This window comes from Typopeltis vanoorti, chromosome 26, assembly GCF_054136105.1.
Source record: "Typopeltis vanoorti isolate ZY-2024b chromosome 26, IOZ_Tvanoo_1.0, whole genome shotgun sequence".
NCBI lineage: Eukaryota > Metazoa > Arthropoda > Arachnida > Uropygi > Thelyphonidae > Typopeltis > Typopeltis vanoorti.
The window spans coordinates 31,512,015-31,531,293 of record NC_143574.1 but is presented as its reverse complement, the minus strand read 5'-3'; the positions used below and the strand labels follow the sequence as shown (position 1 = coordinate 31,531,293).

The window sequence follows — 19,279 nt, the reverse complement described above, 5'->3', positions numbered from 1 at the left end:
TGTTGTAAGAGTTAGGGAGTAAGTAAAAGAGCGTTGAGGGAAAGTAATGAAACTGGGAGAGTCATGCTGAATAGCATAGAAAATGAGGCATTGAGTAACTTATTTGGACTTAAATGAAGTTATGAATGGTACAATATATGGTGATTCTATTAAGGGTATGGAGAGCTGTATGCCAGAGGAATGCTTGGCTGGTGGAACAATAGAGAGATTGATTTTAGCAATTAAGAGAGGGCATGATGCAGAAAAGATGATAGTTATGGTGGGTACAAATGACACCTGAGTGGTAGTGTTAATCGGATAGCAAAGGATTTAAGAACATTGTTAGATATCGTGAAGAAGAAAAGTGTCAAAGGGAGGATAGTGTGTGTGCTGCCTCGTTTTGACAATTATGAGTTAAGTAGATGAGTGATGATAATGAATGATATGATTCCAAGAATGAGCAAAAAACAGGTATGGAATTTGTTGATGTCTGGAGAATGTTTGAAGACAAAAGACAGCTGTATGCAAGAGATGTTGCATCTGAACATGGAAGGTCATAAGTAATTGAAAAAGTGACTGTTTTCTGAACAAGTTGAAGTAATTGGGCAAAGTAACTAAAATTGAAAAGGTTGAGTGTAAAGAAGGAGAAACTTATGCAGTGATTGTATATTTCTTGATCCTTATTCGTGTAATAAATTGCAGAATAGAGTGGATAAAAATCGGCATGAGACTGGAATTAAACTATTGGAATTTAATTCCAGTAATTCCAGAAGAAACTGGAATTACTGGAATTAAATGTGATGGGTACAGTATTTTCAGGGAGGATAGAGAAGATAGAACAGGGGGAGGAGTACTGTTGATTACAGCTGATGAATTGCAGCCAACGAAAGTAGTATATCAAGAGGCTAGATATGTGAATGATAGTGGTCTGGTGTGAAATAGTGACCAACGCAACCGAATATACAGTTGGTTGCTGCTATAGGCCAGGCGGTACAGGGGGTGATATTGAATTCATGCATCAGCAAATTAGTGCAATGAGTGCAGGGTTAGTGATTATTATGGGGGATTTTAATTATGGTGATATCAATTGGAAGGAGGAAATATCACGTAGCAAAAAGGAAATGGAGTTCATACATCTACTACGAGATAATTACTTGAAACAGCACATAACTGAAGGGACACGTGGTGTGAGAGTGTTGGACCTAGTCATTGGTTCAGAGGACATATGCATAAGTAAGGTGTCCTCGTTACCTCCAATTGGTGAGAGCGATCATGTGGTATTGACTTGGGAGGTTGCAAAATTTGTGAATTTCTCTCTTAAGAAGGGGATATATACAGAACTACAGGTTAGGCAATTATAACAAGCTTTGGAGTGAGCTTACAGCCGTCCCATGGCAGAACATATTACAGGGGAAAGATGTTAGCAGTGCATGGGGTAAAATCAGCGGGTATCTCAGGAAGGCAATATCAGAATCTATCCCCATGGTCAGGAAGACAAACAAGGTAGGCATTAGATGGATGAGTAGTAGTATCAAGCTTGATCTGCAAAAAAAAAATGTTATTGAGAATTTACAAGGAGAAAGATGATCAGTACACCCCATGAGCAGTACAATGCTCATGCTAGGAAGGTTATCAGAATAGTAAGAAAAGCTAAATCAGATTATGAGAAGGCCTTAGCCAAGGAGAGCAAGGGTAATCCCAAAGCGTAGTTTTGCTATGTGGCAAGTAAAAGGAAGATTGACTTCGGAAGGATAATTTTAGTGGGTGCTGATGGTATTGAGGGTGACCAATTTAGATGTAATAGTAGAGTTACTGAGTGATCACTTCTCAAAAGTCTATCACCCAGGTGAGGATATATCTCTGTACCTGTAGTCATTGTGAGAATTGAAGTTAATAAATCAGAGGTACTTGGTATACTGCAAAATTTAAATGCAAACACTGCTGTAGGTTTAGATGGAATATCAGCTCGGGTGTTGTGTGAATGTGCAAAGGAATTGTCAACGCCTCTTACTTGGTTATTTAACTTAAGTTTGAACTCTTGTATGGTCCCTAGGGAGTAGAAGGAAGGCAAAGTAGTTCCTTTGCATAAAGGTAGTTCTAAAACTGTGGTAGTTAATTACAGACCAATCACCATCTCGGGAGTGGTGGTAAAAGTATTGGAAAAGTTGGTTGGGTGGCGCAATAAAAAATCAAGCTGATGTTGAGAGTTTGCAGGATGATTTAAATAAGCTGGAAAAATGGGCAAAAGGTAATGGATCTCAGTTCAATGTGGAAAAGTGTAAAGTTATGCATTTTGGGATTAAAAGATTACCAGCTGTGTACTACATTGATGGAATGGTACTCCAAGAGATTGATGAAGCTAGAGACTTAAGGGTGTTGGTAGATAGGGAGATGAAGTTCAGGGGACACATTTGCTAAGGTGTCCAAGATTGCACATAGGATTATTTGGTTATTGAGGAACACACTAACATCCAGAGATAAAGAGGTTATTATTCCCCTTTATAAAGCGTTGATACTTCCACATTTGGATTACTATGCTCAGGTCTGGTCATCTGGATTCCTTGGAGATGAGGAGATTGTGGAGAGGGTTCAGAGGAGAGTGACTAAGTTGGTGAGTGATGTAAAAATGCTCCCTACATTGATAGATTGAGAGCTTGTGGATTGCAGAGGTTGGTTGATAGGCGGAGAAGAGGGGATATGATAGAAACATTTAAATTACTAAAAGGTTTTTATAACGTTGGTGCAGGGAAAATGTTTCAGCTGTGTGATGATAGATGAAAGTTCATTTTTCACTAGGTTAGACTGTAATAAATTTAGTTTAATCCTTTATCCCAGTGAGAGCAAACGAAGTTTGCACCTGAAAATATCTTCAGGACTGAATATAGTGTTGTACTATCTTACCTGGGTAAGTAGTACAACACCAGGTAACTCGTAGCAAAGGTGGAGCAAGCTACCAATACTCATATCCCAGTATCTCCCATAATGTAAAACACATCTCCTTGTGGATAAGTATACCATTATGCATTAAGGGATTGGCCACTACCCAGACTAGTTTCGACCTTTATTGAGGTCTCTTCAGTGGGAGCCAGGCCCAGAGTTGGAGATACCCACGCAGAAGCAGTAGCAAGGTCATCTTTACCTATAGGAGTTGACAAAAGGTTTTTGTCACCTTTTTTTATTAAATTGCTATGCATTTAGAGAAAGATGTTGAAAGTTTATTTTTCACTAGGTTAGACTATATGCAACTCCTATAGGTAAAGATGACCTTGCTACTGCTTCTGCCTGGTATCTCCAACTCTGGGCCTGGTTCCCACTGAAGAGACCTCAATAAAGGTCGAAACTAGTCTGAGTAGTGGCCAATCCCTTAATGCATAACAGTATACATATCCACAAGGAGATGTGTTTTGCATTATGGGAGATACTGGGATAGGAGTGTTGGTAGCATGCTCCATCTTTGCTATGAGTTGCCTGGTGTTGTACTACTTATCCAGGTAAGATAGTACAACACTATTCAGTCTTGAAGATATTTTCAGGTGCAAACTTTGTTTGCTCTCCCTGGGATAAAGGATTAAACTAAATTTATTGTGTGATGTGATAGTGATGGAAGAACAAGAGGTCATCCCTGGAAATTAAGGAAAAGTGTGGTTAACAAGGTGTGAGAACGAGGTTTCGCCTGGAGGGTGGTGAATGAGTGAAATGCATTGCCTGATTTAGTTGAGTTCTTCATCTGTAAATGAATTCAAGAAGAGATATCATAGATATTGTTTTGATAGTTTGAGTTCCCCCCCCCCCCCCCCCCCCCCCGATGAGTCTACTGACTCCATGGAGATACCCATCCTTTAGGATTTATAAATTCTAAATTTTTAGTCTTTCAATGCATTTGACTTTTAATCTTTAAAAGTTTTATGGTGGATGAAACGTGCACCTAAAGACAATCACCAATCCCTTAATCATATCCTTTAATCATTTTTACACTTTTAGACAACTTACTTATATCTCAGGTTTTAAATTTTCAAGATTCAGTGGAGCTCTATCCAACTATTTTATTTATGATTACTATCCTATTCCTTCATTGCCATCTGCAATTTTATTTTGACTTCAAGTTTTAATGATTGTAATTTCCAAAAATATAATTCTTCAGAGTGCACATTCTCCAAACATGCAGGAACATCTCTGCCTTTCCATGCTTCCATCTCTCTAACATCAGACATGCCACAGTAACATCATCTGATAAGGTAGGAAATAATACCTAATATATGATCATTTCTACTAGATTAGCAATATGAGCAGGAGTGGGGATGCAATTTAATGTCTACTGAATGGCTAAATGTCTTGCTCATTAGAATTCACAATAAAATTCATAAGTATTATGTTGGCGGGACTATCCTGCAGGCAGTAAAGAGGAAAGGGATCTTGGAGTAATAATGGAAGCTGTATTGAAGCCTTAGTCAGACTACACTTATACTACTTTGATCATTTGGATTTTAAAAAGATTAATCTGGAAAGAGTTCAGAAGTGGGTGGCAGGTAATATCACAACTATGGAATATCAGCTTTGAAGATAGGTTGGGATTGCAGAATTTACAGAGCTTGGTAAATAGAACATAAGAGTAATATGATTAAAATGTGAATTATTGAGTAAATAATTCACATGTCTAAATCAGGTGCACGATGCTAGGACTTACTATTCAAAACACAGATAAGCCAATTGCCATTCCTGAAAGTGGTATATAGGTGTGGTAAGAAAAGAAGTAAAGTAGATTTTGTGCAGGTGAGTAGAAATGCTACTCTAACCACTCAGCCAACCAGGCTGGCTAGTTTTCTGTAATGTTGTTATTATCATTATTATTATTATTACATAACACTTCCAAGGAGTCCAAAGACTCATTGAGGGAGGGCACCTACTTTGCCACTCGCAATCTCCACCACTCAATCTACCAACTACAGCAAGCTGCATTATCTACATCAATGCTATCTACTACCCACTACCAACAACATCACTAATATTTTCACAGGCAATCATAAACATCCATGCCCACAGCAGGAAGAGATAATTATAGTAAATTTATTTAAGGTGTGGTATGATACATTATGGAAGCAAGGTGTGGACCCCCCTCCCCAGAGTATTTAAACTCCATGATCATCCATTTATATTAAGAAAAGTCATAAATAGCTTGTGATTCCTTTTAGATGTACAGATAAATCTAGGCCATCTTTATTATTATTATTCAGGCCTCCAAGGAGTCAAAAGACTCTTCGAGGGAGGTCCTTCCTAAGACATAAAGTCTGTCAAGACTCATCAAGGGGAAGTCCCCCCCTGAGAAACACAAAGTCTATCATACCACTATTTAAACTCACTGACCGTTCTCGCTCCCACCACTCCATCAGGCAATGCATTCCACGGCTCAACCACCCTCAACACAAAGAAACCACTCCTCACCCTCTTGCTCACAGTTTCCTTTCGTAACTTCTAGGGATGGCCTCTTGTCATCACCCCTTCCTGCTGTTCAACCAAGCGAAATAACTCCCCAGTGTCAACCCTGTAACCACCTCTCAACAGTTTAAAAATCTCAATCATATCACCTCTCCTTCTTCTATCCACCAAACTCTGCAGTCCACATTCTCTCAGTCAATCCTCATAACTATCCTTGTACAGTCCTGAAACCATCTTTGTCATCCGTCTTTGTATCCTTTCCACAGTTAATTTATCCCTTTCAAATCCTGGGGACCAAATCTGAGAACAATAGTCCAAGTGTGGTCTGATCAGAGACTTATACAACAGAATGATAACCCTCTTATCTCTGCAGGTCAGTGTCCTTCTCATAATAGCAGCAATCCTCTGTGTTACCTTCACCACCTTTGCAATATGTCCCCTAAATTTCAGGTTTCTATCAATCATCAACCCCAGATCTCTTGTCTCCCCTACTTCCTCCAGTATAACTCCTCCCATAGAGTATGCAGCATCCCATCGATGTTTCCCAAACCTCAAGACCTTACATTTTGCTGCATTAAACTGACACCCCCATTCATTTGCCCATCTATCTAGCTTATTTAAATCCTCTTGCAGGGCTACCACATCTGCACTATTACTAATAACCCTTCCCAGCTTCGCATCATCCGCAAACAACTGAATATCCCCCTGCAATCCACTGGCTATGTCATTGATATAGAGGTTAAACAATATAGGTCCTAGAACTGAGCCCTGTGGGACCCCACTTGTAACCCTCTGCCTCCTGGAAACTGCTACACCATACACAACTCTCTGATACCTAACAGACAGCCAATCCTGAATCCAGTTGACCAATCTGACATCCAGACCCATGTGCTGCAACTTAAATATCAGCTTATCATGTGGCACCCTGTCAAATGCCTTCGCCAAGTCTAAGAAAATTGCAGTATATGCCTTTCCCTCATCTAATGTTCTTGTAACTTTATTATAAAAGGCTAGCATATTGCTAAAACAAGAGCATCCTTTCACAAATCCATGTTGATTCTCACAGATAACATTACCCTCATCTGCACAGTGCTATATACGGTCCCTCACTACTTTCTCCAAGATCTTAACAACTACTGATGACACACAGACTGGCCTATAATTAGACACTTCCAGTCTGTTACCACCCTTATGCAATGGCACTATCTTACCTTCCTTCCATTCCCTGGGCACCTTTGCCGAAGCCGAACTTTCATTGAAAAGCCACGTTAAAGGCACTGTCAATTCCCTAGCACATTCTCTCAAAACCCGTGGTGAAATACCATCCAGTCCCACAGCTTTACTGACATCCAGAGTACTCATTATCTGAAACACACTCTCCTCCTGTACCTCCAGACCTCGAACCAGTCCTATCCCTCTAGCATTAAAACTGACTCCTCCAGGATGAAATACTCCAATAAAGTGTTCATTGAACAATTCCACTATGTTCTCTGCATCAGTCACTCTATTCCCATTTTTATCCCACAATATCATTCCTCCACAGTCATTTCTCCTCCTACTGGCCACATAGCTAAAAAATTCCCTAGGATTTTCTTTGGATCTTAGGGCCAATCTCCTCTCATATTCCAGTTTCGCTTTCCTTACCACACTAGTCACTCTTCTGGCCTGTGTCTTATATTCCTCATGCATCTTCTCTTCACCTGTCTCCTTATATCTCTTCCATAGCCTCTTTTTCGCATGCAATTCCTGTTTAATATTGTTTGTCATCCATTTTACTCCAAATTGCGTCCTCTTCTTCACTCTTGGTATACAACTTACCATTGCTGATAACAAATATTCTTTCACAATTTCCCACGCACTAGTGATATCCCTGCCTTCCAATTCCTCCCTCCATGAAACTTCCCGAAGTTGACGTCTAAGACTATTATAATCACCTGCCTTATAATTCCACATAAGTTCCCGTCTCTTTGATACTCCTGCATGTCTATTCATTTTCCAAGTCAACACCATATGATCACTCTCTCCAACTGGTGGGAGAGACGTCAACTCAGTTATTATCAACTCTTCTGATGCTATAACCAAATCCAAAACTTTTGAACCTCTTGTTCCCTCTGTTGCATGTTGCCTAAGACATTTGTCTCTCAAGAATTCTAGAAATTCCATTCCCCTATTGCTACATTCATCTTCCTCTCTCCAATTTATACTACTGAAGTTAAAATCTCCCATAACAGTCATTCTTCTTGTACTTGCCAAGCTTAGCTGTCTAAACATCTCCTGGTCCCCATCCTCTGTGCTCCTGGGTCTGTAGCAACACCCCACTAAATATCCTGTCTTGCCTACCTCTACCTCACACCATACGCTCTCAAAATCATTTGTCTCGCTTCCTTCCAAATTCTCCACTCTTAGAGGACATAGGTCATCACTTATCATAAGCAGTACCCCACCACCACGCTTTCCCCTCCTATCCTGACGAAAAATGCTATACCCAGCGACTTCTATTCCTGTTGTTATATCCCCTTCTGTCAACCACGTTTCAGTGATCGCAATAATTTTTGGCCAGGCTGATGCTATCTGCGCCACCAATTCCTCTCCCTTATTCCGGATACTCCTGGCATTAGTATAAAGCATATAAATGTCATTGTTTCTATACCCAGCATTATCCCTTCTAGACTGCACTGTGCTCAATGTTACCTGACATTGTCTCCCTTCTCCCAAGTATCCATTCCCACAAGAGGCCACCCCTGCTATCACTCTCCCTGGGACACACTGACTCGTTCAGAACAGCAATCTCTCTAGATGCCTACGTCCTTCCTCATTCAAATGTAAACGGTCTCTCGCATACAATTCCTCTCTTTCCTCAAACGCACTCCAAGCATCCACATATACCAGTCCTCTCTTGTCACACATTCTCGCTATTATGCCATTCAATATCACCGCTCTTCTGCTCAGCTCATCATTATCATACCTAGGCAACATGCACACTTTTTTTCCTCTCTCTGTCTTCTTCTGTACAGTCTCAAGCAAAAATCTCATATCTCTCGCTGCCCGACTTACATTACCACTCAAGTCATTCGTTCCTACCATCACACTCATCTCATCCACCCTTTCACCTCTCTTAATTGCCATAGCCACCCTTTCTATTGTTCCTCCTGGCAAACACTCCTCACGCATCCTATCTTGAACACCACAGATCATTGAGTCGCCATACATTATACCTCTTACCATTCCCTCGCTCCTATTGTTTCCATTCTCTCCTCTTCTTTCATTCCCATACCTCTCTCTTCTACTGTTTCCATTCTCTCTTCTTCTAGCACTCCCATACATCTCTCTCATTCCCTCTCTCCTACTGTTTCCATTTTCTCCACTTCTAGCACTTCCATATCCCTCTCTCATTCTGTCTCTCCTACTATTGTTTTATTGATTTGTCCTCTCACCTACAAAGGGTTGATTTGTGCACCTATAATACATTTATATATAATAAAATTCTTCACCTACCCACAGATGGGTTGGAGAAGGATTTTTTCTTATATATATATATATATAATAAATGTGTGTGTATGTGTGTGTGTTATTTTTTTACCTGGTCTGAAAACTCTGCTCCAGACACCAAATATAGAACTTTTTGAAGCCTCTTCAGGCTTCCAGTAAAGTGGGGTAGTGGTCTCGCACACCAGGCAATCACATTCATCTCTCACCTAAAGATGATCACAAACATCCATGCCTATGGCAGGATTTTAGCCCACAGTCAGTTGGTTGGAGAGTATACTCTAACCACTTAGCCAACTAGACTAGCCAATTTTCTGTAATGTTGTTATCATTATTATTACGTGACACTTCCAAGGAGTCCAAAGACTCATCGAGGGAGGGCACCTACTTTGCAACTCACCATCTCCACCACTCAATCTACCAACTACAGCAAACTGCATCATCTACACCAACGCTATCTACTGCCCACTACCAACAACAACAACACCACCACTAATATTTTCACAGACAATCATAAACATCCATGCTCACAGCGGGATTCAAATATGCTGCCTTTTTGCTGGAGATCAGATATGCTAACCCCTTGGCCAAACTGAGCTGTTTATAAGGCCCACTCAGAAAATCTTGTAAACCTATTGTAAATTTGTACAGGTTATGGATTACATTGAAAACCTTACTCTAGAGATCAAATATTGAACTCTTTCGAGTCGCTTCAGGCCTGCTTACGTAGATTTTATCACCTTGGTCTTGAACCAGATGATAAAATTCATCTTGCACCAAAAGACAATCACCAACATTCATGCCTTGAAGCAGCTAGCCAACTTGCTGAGAGAGCAAAATGTTTTTTGTTGCTTACAAAATGTTGTTTGCTCTCAAACAAAAATTTTTGTTTGAGAGCAAAAATGCTGCCACTTCAGCCAATAAGGCTGTTATCTAGATGCAAGATAAAAATTAGTTGGACAGAAGTTATTATTATTAGTATTAATAATAATAACTTCTGTCCAACTAATTTTTATCTTGCATCTAGATAAGGCTGTTATCTAGATGCAAGATAAAAAAATTTAGTTGGACAGAAGTTATTATTATTAGTATTATACAGGCACCTCCATAGAGTCCGAAGACTCATTGCAGAAGACCTGATCTATCCACACAATCTATCATACCTCTTCTTGAACTCCCTTAACAGACAAAACACTCACAACCGACTCTGGTAATACATTCTACTCATTCACCTCTCCAAGCAAAAAACTAGTCCTTACACCCCCCCCCCCCCCACACACACACACACTAACAACACCTCTTTATTCAACTTATGTGGGGAACTTATGTGGAATTATAAGGCAGGTGATTATAATAGTCTTAGACGTCAACTTCGGGAAGTTTCATGGAGGGAGGAATTGGAAGGCCGGGATATCACTAGTGCGTGAGAAATTGTGAAAGAATATTTGTTATCAGCAATGGTAAGTTGTATACCATGAGTGAAGAAGAGGACACAATTTGGAGTAAAGTGGATACTGGTTAACAAACAATATTAAACAGGAATTGCATGCGAAAAAGAGGCTATGGAAGAGATATAAGGAGACAGGTGAAGAGAAGATGCATGAGAAATATAAGACACAGGCCAGAAGAGTGACTAGTGTGGTAAGGAAAGCGAAACTGGAATATGAGAGGAGATTGGCCCTAAGATCCAAAGAAAATCCTAGGGAATTTTTTAGCTATGTGGCCAGTAGGAGGAGAAATGACTATGGAAGAATGATATTGTGGGATAAAAATGGGAATAGAGTGACTGATGCAGAGGACATAGTGGAATTGTTCAATGAACACTTTATTGGAGTATTTCATCCTAGAGGAGTCAGTTTTAATGCTACAGGGATAGGACTGGTTCGAGGTCTGGAGGTACAGGAGGAGAGTGTGTTTCAGATACTGAGTACTCTGGATGTCAGTAAAGCTGTGGGACTGGATGGTATTTCACCACGAGTTTTGAGAGAATGTGCTAGGGAATTGACAGTGCCTTTAACGTGGCTTTTCAATGAAAGTCTGGCTTCGGCAAAGGTGCCCAGGGAATGGAAGGAAGGTAAGATAGTGCCATTGCATAAGGGTGGTAACAGACTGGAAGTGTCTAATTATAGGCCAGTCTGTGTGTCATCAGTAGTTGTTAAGATCTTGGAGAAAGTAGTGAGGGACCGTATATAGCATTGTGCAGATGAGGGTAATGTTATCTGTGAGAATCAACATGGATTTGTGAAAGGATGCTCTTGTTTTAGCAATATGCTAGCCTTTTATAATAAAGTTACAAGAACATTAGATGAGGGAAAGGCATATACTGCAATTTTCTTAGACTTGGCGAAGGCATTTGACAGGGTGCCACATGATAAGCTGATATTTAAGTTGCAGCACATGGGTCTGGATGTCAGATTGGTCAACTGGATTCAGGATTGGCTGTCTGATAGGTATCAGAGAGTTGTGTATGGTGTAGCAGTTTCCAGGAGGCAGAGGGCTACAAGTGGGGTCCCACAGGGCTCAGTTCTAGGACCTATATTGTTTAACCTTTATATCAATGACATAGCCAGTGGATTGCAGTGGGATATTCAGTTGTTTGCGGATGATGCAAAGCTGGGAAAGATTATTAGTAATAGTGCAGATGTGGTAGCCCTGCAAGAGGATTTAAATAAGCTAGATAGATGGGCAAATGAATGGGGGTGTCAGTTTAATGCAGCAAAATGTAAGGTCTTGAGGTTTGGGAAACATCGATGGTATGCTGCATACTCTATGGGAGGAGTTATACTGGAGGAAGTAGGGGAGACAAGAGATCTGGGGTTGATGATTGATAGAAATCTGAAGTTTAGGGGATATATTGCAAAGGTGGTGAAGGTAACACAGAGGATTGCTGCTATTATGAGAAGGACACTGACCTGCAGAGATAAGAGGGTTATCATTCTGTTGTATAAGTCTCTGATCAGACCACACTTGGACTATTGTTCTCAGATTTGGTCCCCAGGATTTGAAGGGGATAAATTAACTGTGGAAAGGATACAAAGACGGATGACAAAGATGGTTTCAGGACTGTACAAGGATAGTTATGAGGATCGGCTGAGAGAATGTGGACTGCAGAGTTTGATGGATAGAAGGAGAAGTGATATGATTGAGACTTTTAAACTGTTGAGAGGTGGTTACAGGGTTGACACTGGGGAGGTCTTTCGCTTGGTTGAACAGCGGGAAGATGTGATGACAAGACGCCATCCCTGGAAGTTATGAAAGGAAACTGTGAACAAGAGAGTAAGGAGTGGTTTCTTTGTGTTGAGGGTGGTTGAACCGTGGAATGCATTGCCTGATGGAGTGGTGGGATCGAGAACGGTCAGTGAGTTTAAAGAGTGGTATGATAGACTTTGTTTCTCAGGGGGGAACCTCCCCTCGATGAGTCTTGACAGACTTTGTCTTAGGAAGGACCTCCCTCGATGAGTTTTTTGACTCCATGGAGGCCTGAATAATAATAATAACTTCTAGCGAAGATGGCTGTACTCTCTCACCCCTAGTCCCGTCCATCACATGTTGCTTTAAGTAATTATCTCTCAGCAGGTGTAGAAATTCTATTTCCTTTCTGCCATGTGATCTTTCTTCCTTTTAGTCTATATCTCCATAGTTGAAGTCCCCCATAATAATCGCTCAACCTGTACTCATTATACTAATTTGGAGATGCTTATCTTTTAGATCATCTGTGGAACTCTCTGGCCTATAGCAACAAGAAACTATATATTTTGTCTTACTGGTCGTAATCTCACACCAGATTGCTTCAAATGAACAGCCACCCTCCTGCCTGTCTCCTATTCTTTTTGGTTGCAATTAATCTGTTAGTACTCCTACCCCATCCTATCTTTTCTATCTTCCCTGAAAATACTAAACCCTTCACATTCAATCCTTGTAACTACATCATCTGCTGTTAGCCAAAATCTCACTAATTCCTATAACATTTGGCAAGGTTGCACTAATCAATGCCAGAAACTCCTCTCTCTTGTTCCTGATACTTTATCATTAGTATATAGAAACAGCAACATCCCTTTATTCCCCCACCCACCTTTACTTTCTTAATTGAATGCTCTATTCAATATTTTGCTTGAGAGAGTAGATTCCTCATTTGGTCATTCTCACACTCACTCGCTTCACACAAACTCACTTGCTTCCACCCTAATTATCAATGCCAGAAACCCCTCCCTGTTGTTCCTGATACTTTATCATTAGTATAGTATATAGAAATAGCAACATCCCTTTATTTCTCCACCCACCCACCTGGATTTGCACATCAGCATGCTCAGTGAACAAAGCTCTTTCCAAACACCTGACACCAAAACCGTTGAGATGCAGTAAATCTGCATTGTACAAATCTTTCTTTCTGTCAAATAGAGACTACAGATCCACAAATTCTACATAATTCCTTTTGCATAATCTGTGTATAGACTCATTGGATATCATTGCCCTCCTCCTCAGTTTGCCTTTATCATAGTGTGGTAGGAGACTTACAATCTTCACCCTCCCGCTCTTCAGTTTTGCCTCTTCTAACAACTCCTTTACATCCTCCCTCATAGAATTCTTCTTGCCTCTCAAATCATTGGTACCAACCTAGACAATCATTTCCTTCAACTTACCTTTTTGCATCCAGATGGCATGACTAATATCATGAGTTTTTGCACCCAAGAAACATGATTTTGTCATACTTTTGTTAAGTACTCCCCTGATGATTGAGTCTTCATACATAATTTTCTCTTAACTTGTTTCTCTTGTTTGTTCGTCAGTCTTTATTATTCCTTCAGATCACCTGCTTCTTTCTTTTTTCAGCCCTGCTTAATCCAGAAACTTTTGAAAGTGACCAGAAAGTTTTCCCTCCACACCCATACAAACACATTAAACAAAGTGTGTATAGGACAAAAAGTAACTTTCTAAGCATAAAAAAAATTTGCTTTTCTTAAATAGCATTTAAAAGATCTTAAATTTATGTGCATGAAAAAATGTATACTTATATTTTTTGTCATTCACTTAGATCTCTGATTGCTTTAATTGGTGGAGGAGGGAAGAAGCCATTACCTCCACCTCAAGTTACAAAAAAAGAAAGTAAGTAATATATTTTTGTTTAACTTCCTCTCGCCTCTTATATTTTAGTAATTTATTGAATGTATCAAAAGCATTTTTTCCCATTTACATGTTGCTAAAAGTGGTAAAAGAAAAAAAGTGAAATTCCTCATTATTAAAAAATTATACCTTATCAATAATTTGAATATGGGGTATAAAGTAAAAATCTGAATTGGACTCTTAATAACTTCGATTTTTTGATAATACAATTAATCAGCTGATTTTAGGATTTGGGCAGATAAAAATATAAATAATTTTATATTTTCAAATACTTACAGTATACCAATAAATATAAAAACAACATATAAAGATTATAAAAGCATAAGAAATTAAATAATGAACATAGTTTTGAATGCTGTTATGTCTCCTATTCCAATCTCTCTAGAATGCTAAAATTAGAAGCAGTTACAAAAGAAAGAAGTTTCTGACAATAGATAACATGATAGGTCTGTCTTTTGTTATAAGATTCCAAAAGGTCTCTCTCTCTCCCCTTCTCCTCTCTCTCCAGATACACACTTACTTTCCAGGGTATGACTAGGGGAATAATAAAATGTACCTAAATACAGGAGGGAATAAATATGTTCTTGAGTTCATTAAAAATAAATAAAAAAGTTATTGAATGATATAAAAATTTAACTTACTGATACTGCATTTTGTTAAAAATATAAATGCATATTGATGGGATGTTTGGAATTTATGCTGTGGCTTTTTTTTTTTTTCAACTGAGATTCCCAGGATGGAACACTAATTCGAAATAATGAAAATGTCAAATGATATTTGGTTTTAAATTTCTTCACTTTCATAAAAACAAACATTTCCTTGAAAATAAATATGGTACATCAAAATTATATCTAAAATAGAAGTAACAAGTATGTGATGTTATATATTTGAATAAATATTGTGACTCTTTGCTGTTTAAATGGTTTCATGCATGCTCATGTCTTTGATGGTTTGACTTATATGATAGTTCCTTTTTTTTTTTTTTCTCTCTCTTTACACATCACTAAGAGGGGACAATAGTAGTCTAGTTCCACCCTACTGACTAGCACTATAGTCACATGAGCATAAAAGTAGTGGCTGTTTTAGACAAATATATGAAATAGAGAGTGATGATTGAATTCCTTATTGCAGAAGATGCAAGGTAGATAGAAACTCATACCCATTTGAAAAATGTGTATGGAAACAGTACTGCTGATATGAGCACAATTAGATGCTGGGTCAGACACTTTAAAGAGGTGAAACCAAGGTTAGAGACATTCCTTGAAGCAGCCAGCCAATGATGGCAGTGGTGATGAACAAAATCATGTTGATGGTACTGATGGAGGATCATCATATCAGAACTTGAATTGTGCAATATAGTCAGCATCTGAAAACCAGCAGTGATGACCACCTGTAGCTACAGCAATGTTTGCACATGGTATATGGAGCATTTTCAATGCTGCATGACAAACACAAGATGCTTGGAAAAGTCATCTATCCAAGATGACTTTTCCTAGACATTAGTAAGTAGGATGAGAGTGATCACACATTGGTTTCTATCATATTAGAGGCTTAATGGAATGTATACAGTACTTGGAAAGGATTAAAACAGATTTTAATACTTCCAATATATCACCTCAGTCACTGAGGCATCTTCAGGGATTACAAAAAACTAATGTAACATACACTCAAATACAACAATACTAAGCTAACCATGTAGGTGACTCTAAAGTTTTATCTAGGTGGTGCACCCTCTATGGATGATTGTAGGTGGCCTAGAATGTAAGGTGGGATCTCTGATGACCAATGTTTCCCAAATTTTTGAAAGTTTAAATCAACCATATTTATTTAGATTTTGGTTGATTTCTGAGAGCTGCTGCAGATTTTAAAAATAGTCTTTCTTTTTTGAATTTACACGGTGGAGCATGGTGGTTTTTTTTCCCAAGAACTCCTGTGGGTTGTATCTAAAACATGGTCTGCCAGGCCTGACTCACCATAATCATAGTTGCTGATGTATGACTTGTTCTTCTAAGCAGATGGTTGCTGATCTACCTGTCTGTCCAAAGTATGGCAGCTTACAGGAACAGAGTACTTTAGAAACTCCAGGCACTGAGAGAGAGGAAGGAACTGATCTTTTATGATACTTTTGTCTTTCTGTAATTTTCTGAGAGCAGTGCGTTGGCCGGATGATAAATTACTTGTCATCACCTCCAAAAAGTAATTTATCGTCCAGCCAATGCACTGCTCTCAGAAAATTACGGAAAGACAAAAGTATTGTTACCACCACAGCGGATAAGAGTAATGCCACAGTCTTCCTTAATGCCACGGAATATAATTGAAAAATGGAGATTATCCTCCAATATCGCTCTACCTACATCCCCACTAGAACGCAATCCCACAAAAACACAAGTTAAAAATTAAAAAAACTTACTTAAAAAAGTATCTTCCTAGCCTCCAGACATTATGAAAAAACTCGAAGCTTTCTGTTACTGTCCCTCCCGAATATACAGTTTACCAAAAATCCACAAAGCTAATTCCCCAATAAGACCAATAGTAGATGCCACTAACGCACCTTGCTACAAACTGTCAAAGCAGCTGGCTAATTCTCTGACCCCCTCCCCTCTCACTGGACTTACCACATCCTACATAAAAAAAAAAACTCTACCCATTTCAAAACCCTAATAGAAAATCTAACTTAAATAATACAGACATATTGGTAAGCTTTGGCATCACCTCACTGTTTACCAATATTCCCTTAACTACTTCCCACTCTTGGAAAACGTTTTTCCTTCTGACAGCTTAGATCTCCTTTCCTTTGCAATCAATTCTGGTTATTTTTCTTGGAAGAACAAAATTTACAAACAGATAGAGGGAACTTCCATGTGTTCCACCCTCTCCCCCCCCCTTGCTAATTTTTATATGGAAAATTTTGAAAAACGAGCTATAAACTCAACTCCTGTCAAACCTTCTATCTGGCTAAGATATGTTGATGATGTGTTCTCTATTTGGCCTCATGGCTCAGACACATTAGACCCCTTCCTCAATCACTCAACTGCCTACATCCAAGCATCCAGTTTAAAAAGGAAAATAACAATAGTTTACCCCTCCTAGACACTTTAGTTACATGCCTGCCTAATGGTACACTTTCCTTCACTGTACATGGAAAAACCTATGCACACAGGCAGATACATTCATAAACTCTCCCACCACCACCCTGCTCAACAATATGGCATTATTAAAACTCTAACTAAGAGAGCCCACAATCTTTATTCCACTGGAATCCCCTTTCAACTGAACTCGACCACATACACAACACCTTCCTCTCCAATGGCTACATCAATTATAGTATTAAAAAAATAATCAGTTCCTCCCCATTCCCCAGCCTTGAATAAATTGAGTGAATGGGCACAGAAAAATGGATGCAGTTTCAATGTTGCAAAATGTAAGGTTTTAAAATTCGGGAAACAAAGATGGTATGTAGAATTTATGCCTCGTGGGGATATGTTGTTGGAGGTCGAGGAAATACGCAATCTTGGGGTGATAGTGAATAAGGATCTGAAATTTAGGGAACACACTGCAAAAATTGCGAAGACAACACAAAGAATTCTGGGAATGATGCAGAGGACACTGACCTATAAAACTAAGGAGATTCTTGTTTCATTGTATAAGGTGTTGATTAGGCCACACATGGACTACTGTGCACACATTTGGTCACCTGGTTTTCAAAAGAACAAAGAGATGTTGGAAAGGGTCCAGAGGCGACTTACTAAGGTAGTTTCTGATCTCTGGAATGTCAAATATGAGGAAAGATTGAGAAGATGCAATTTACAGAGCTAGTGGATACAAGGAAGAGGGTGGTGATATGATACTAACCTACAAGTTAGTAAGGGGTTGTTATAGGATCAATGTTGGAGAGGTTTCACAGCAAATGGAGATCAGGGGAGAACCAGAGGTCATCCCTGGAGGCTGTGAACAGGGGAGTGAGAAGCAGGTTTTTTGCATGCAGAATTGTGAATAATTGGAATGCCTTTCTATGAGTGTGGTGTCTGCAGAGAATTTCAGTGTGTTTAAGGCACGGTATGATGGGCTGTGTGTATGACAAAAGGGCCTCCTAGATGAGTCTTTGATGCCATGGGGATCTTTGAATAATAATAATAAATTTATATGGACTAAGAGAGAGAAATCAGTCAAAGAACAAATCTAGCTATATACAAGACAGTCTTGAAATCAATTTTAACCTATGGATATGGCAGTTCTGTGAAAGATTAGGAGGTGTGAACAGATGGCATCAGTGGCAGTGTCAAATTAAAAATGAGGATATTAGGAAAGAACTTGATGTTGTTATCATTCAGGAATGTGATAGCAGAGCTAATCTCAGGTAGTATGGTCATTTAAACAGAATGGGCACAGAATAAGCATTCTTTGCCAGGATGACAGGAAAAAGACCTAAAGATGACTAGATCTAGATGGATTGATACAGTAACAAGTGCCTTAGGAAATATATATATATGATATCTTATTATGGGTCTTGACAGATAACAGGTTAATTCAATGGGATATTGTCAATCGGAAGTTAGTAATGATGTAAGTCTCTCATATAGTACTATCATGATAGTCTATGGACCCTCTGAGAATACATGTCAGGAATTTGACGATGATGACAATCTGATTTATTCTTAGATATTGTCACCATTGCTCTTAAGTAATGAGTAGACAGAGGAGAAGCTTGTGAGATATGCAAGATATCAAGCCTATGGGGATGTTTATTATGATGATTACTGAAGTGTGACTGTTCAAAGCTTTGGTAAATAGAAGAGAGGGGTGACCTGATAGAAATAAAAGTAAAGGATTTTATAGTATAGATTTTCTATTCTATTCTATTCCCTCAGCCATATAGCTGGGGGGTGGTCATAATCATCTCCCTACCATACTAGGGAGATGATTATGAGCAAGGTGGTTTCCCGTTGCCTTCCTTGCCATAGTATATTTATAACTGTATCAGTGTGTTCACAGGACCGGTTTCTCTGTTTGAGGGATGACAAAACCCAAGTTACCAGGAGAAAAAACCCTCCACCTCTGTATGAGACAGGTTAACTCACCTTTAGTCGAAAAAAACCAAATAAAGGTTTCTCACGTCATAGATGGGAATTGAACCCAGGTCTTTCCGCCCAAAGGGCTTCATCTATACCGACTAAGCTACGGAGGCTCATAGTATAGATAAAGGATGTATTTTCAATAGGTATGGATGTGAAGGAGAGAACAATAATAGCTTATAAACTAA

The 19,279-nt window shown here is 39.1% G+C and overlaps 1 protein-coding gene across 1 annotated transcript in view; it reads left to right on the top strand.

Moving 5' to 3' along the window:
• The window catches only part of LOC150092461 (shootin-1-like), a 253,303-nt gene that overhangs the window by 170,730 nt on the left and 63,294 nt on the right, over positions 1-19,279 (top strand). Inside the window, exon 12 of the mRNA XM_090414949.1 lies at positions 13,931-14,001. Within this exon, the coding sequence (XP_090271075.1) occupies positions 13,931-14,001 (71 nt within the window). The remainder of the gene's footprint in view (positions 1-13,930; positions 14,002-19,279) is intronic.